This window comes from Ailuropoda melanoleuca, chromosome 5, assembly GCF_002007445.2.
Source record: "Ailuropoda melanoleuca isolate Jingjing chromosome 5, ASM200744v2, whole genome shotgun sequence".
In the NCBI taxonomy this organism is placed as follows: domain Eukaryota; kingdom Metazoa; phylum Chordata; class Mammalia; order Carnivora; family Ursidae; genus Ailuropoda; species Ailuropoda melanoleuca.
In genome coordinates, this window is record NC_048222.1 from 30,319,179 (window position 1) to 30,320,943 (window position 1,765).

The 1,765-nt window shown below is 53.7% G+C and overlaps 1 protein-coding gene across 1 annotated transcript in view; it reads left to right on the forward strand.

Moving 5' to 3' along the window:
- Positions 1-193: 193 nt before the first annotated feature.
- Positions 194-1,765, forward strand: part of FANCE (FA complementation group E) — a 14,851-nt gene continuing 13,279 nt past the window's right edge. Inside the window, exon 1 of the mRNA XM_034660593.1 lies at positions 194-644. Within this exon, the coding sequence (XP_034516484.1) occupies positions 397-644 (248 nt within the window). The 5' untranslated portion in view covers positions 194-396. The remainder of the gene's footprint in view (positions 645-1,765) is intronic.

A 1,765-nucleotide genomic window follows, 5' to 3' on the forward strand; every position in this document is an offset into this window, starting at 1 on the left:
CCCCGCCCATAAGCGAACCCCCTCGTTGTGGTCCCGCCCCATCCGTGGATCTCCCTCGGCCTTGGTCCCGCCCCCTTACTCCGTTCCTCTGTCTCTCTGGCCAGGACCATTTCTGGACCCGCCCCTTCCGGCCTGCCTCGCCCCTCGCTTCACGTCCGGCCCCGCCCCTGGCCACACCCCCTTCCTACGTTTCTAAAGGCGCGCGCGAATCTTGGAGGGCTGCCGGCCGCGGAGCTCCCAGCGTGTTTCCGAACGCTGAGCCCGGCAGCTGGCAGGTGCGGGAGGAGGCTCGTCGTCGCGTCGGGGCAGGCGCTGGCTTTCTGCTCCCTTTCGCCAGTTTTCGAGGCTGAGGTCAGGAACCAGAGCGGCGGCCGGCGCAGCCCCGGAGCCCCGGGCATGGCGGCCTCGGAGGGGGCGCCCGCTCTGGCTGAAGGCGCGGGGTCGGCACCGTGGTCGCAGCTGGAGGCCCCGGCCCGGTTCCTGCTGCAGGCGCTGCAGGCGGGGCCGGAGGGGGCGCAGCGCGGCCTGGGGCTGCTGCGGGCGCTTGGCAGTCGCAGCGGGGAGCCCTTCGGCTGGGCCGGCGTCCTGGAGGCGCTGTGCCGGGAGGAGCCTGTCGTGGAGGGCCCGGACTGTCGCCTGGAGCTGTAAGTCGTCTGGTCGCGGGGCGCCGTGTTCCATCCTCCGCGTCGTGTGAGGCAGGGGCTGGCGCCACCCCACTTTTCTAGATGAGGAGTCCGAGGCCCGGAGAGGTTCATTAGTTCCCCATGGCCAGGCGTCCCTGCCCCGCAGGAGCACCTACTAGGTGCGCCGGAGCCGTCAAACACACGCCTCCCGCTGAGTGTAAATGAATAACTAGAAGCCAATGGACTCAAATCGCTTCTGATCTCATACTTCCGTCTCTAAGGGAATCGAACTCATAAGTCTGGATACTTATGTTTAACGAAGTGTACACAAGAGTAAAAATACGTACATTATAAAGTATACGAAAGTACAAATTTAAAACGTGGTAACCGAACGGACATCTGATGGAGTGGCTTTATAATGTCAAATTTTCAAAGCACAATATACATTTTAGGGCAAAATCACTTTCCTTAAGGTTGGTGTTCTTGATCATTTATAGTCTTTGGAGTGACTTTGAACTTTTATTTTTTCCTTCGCCTCTTTATCTGATTGACAATTTCTGCTGGGAGAAGTCAGTTCTGCCATTTTCTTATTTGGTGGGCTTCCGTTACTGATATTCAGTTTCTTTTCAGTTATCCTTATAAGCTGTGTGTCCATTTAGTGAGGTTGGTTTTGTTAAAGAACGTAATGCAGTATCCATAAATGCACTGAATTATCATAATTAACGAAAATACACAAAAAGTAAAAGAAAAAAAGAAAGGAAGAAAGAGAGAAAGAAAGAAAAAGAAAGAAAAAAAGAAAAAAGTGAGGTGCCCCGTTCAGCCTCTAGGGGGCTGAAGAGACCGGCTTTGCCCTCTTGGATACCCTTCCCTCAGAATTAGGCTGAAGACTGGACTAGGAAGGGCTATTCCATACATTAAATAGTTGTAATACTTAATTTCTTTTGTTTTAGGTTAGAAATGGAAATTCTAATATTGTCTTCCCACACCCCACTTTGAATTTCTTTCAAGAAATGGGTCAGGAGAGAGGCACCTGGGAGGCTCAGTCAGTTGAGCACCGGGCTTTTGATCTCCGCTCAGAGCTTGACCCCAGGGTCCTGAGTTCAAACCCCACACTGGAGCCTATTTAAAAAAAAAAAAAAAAA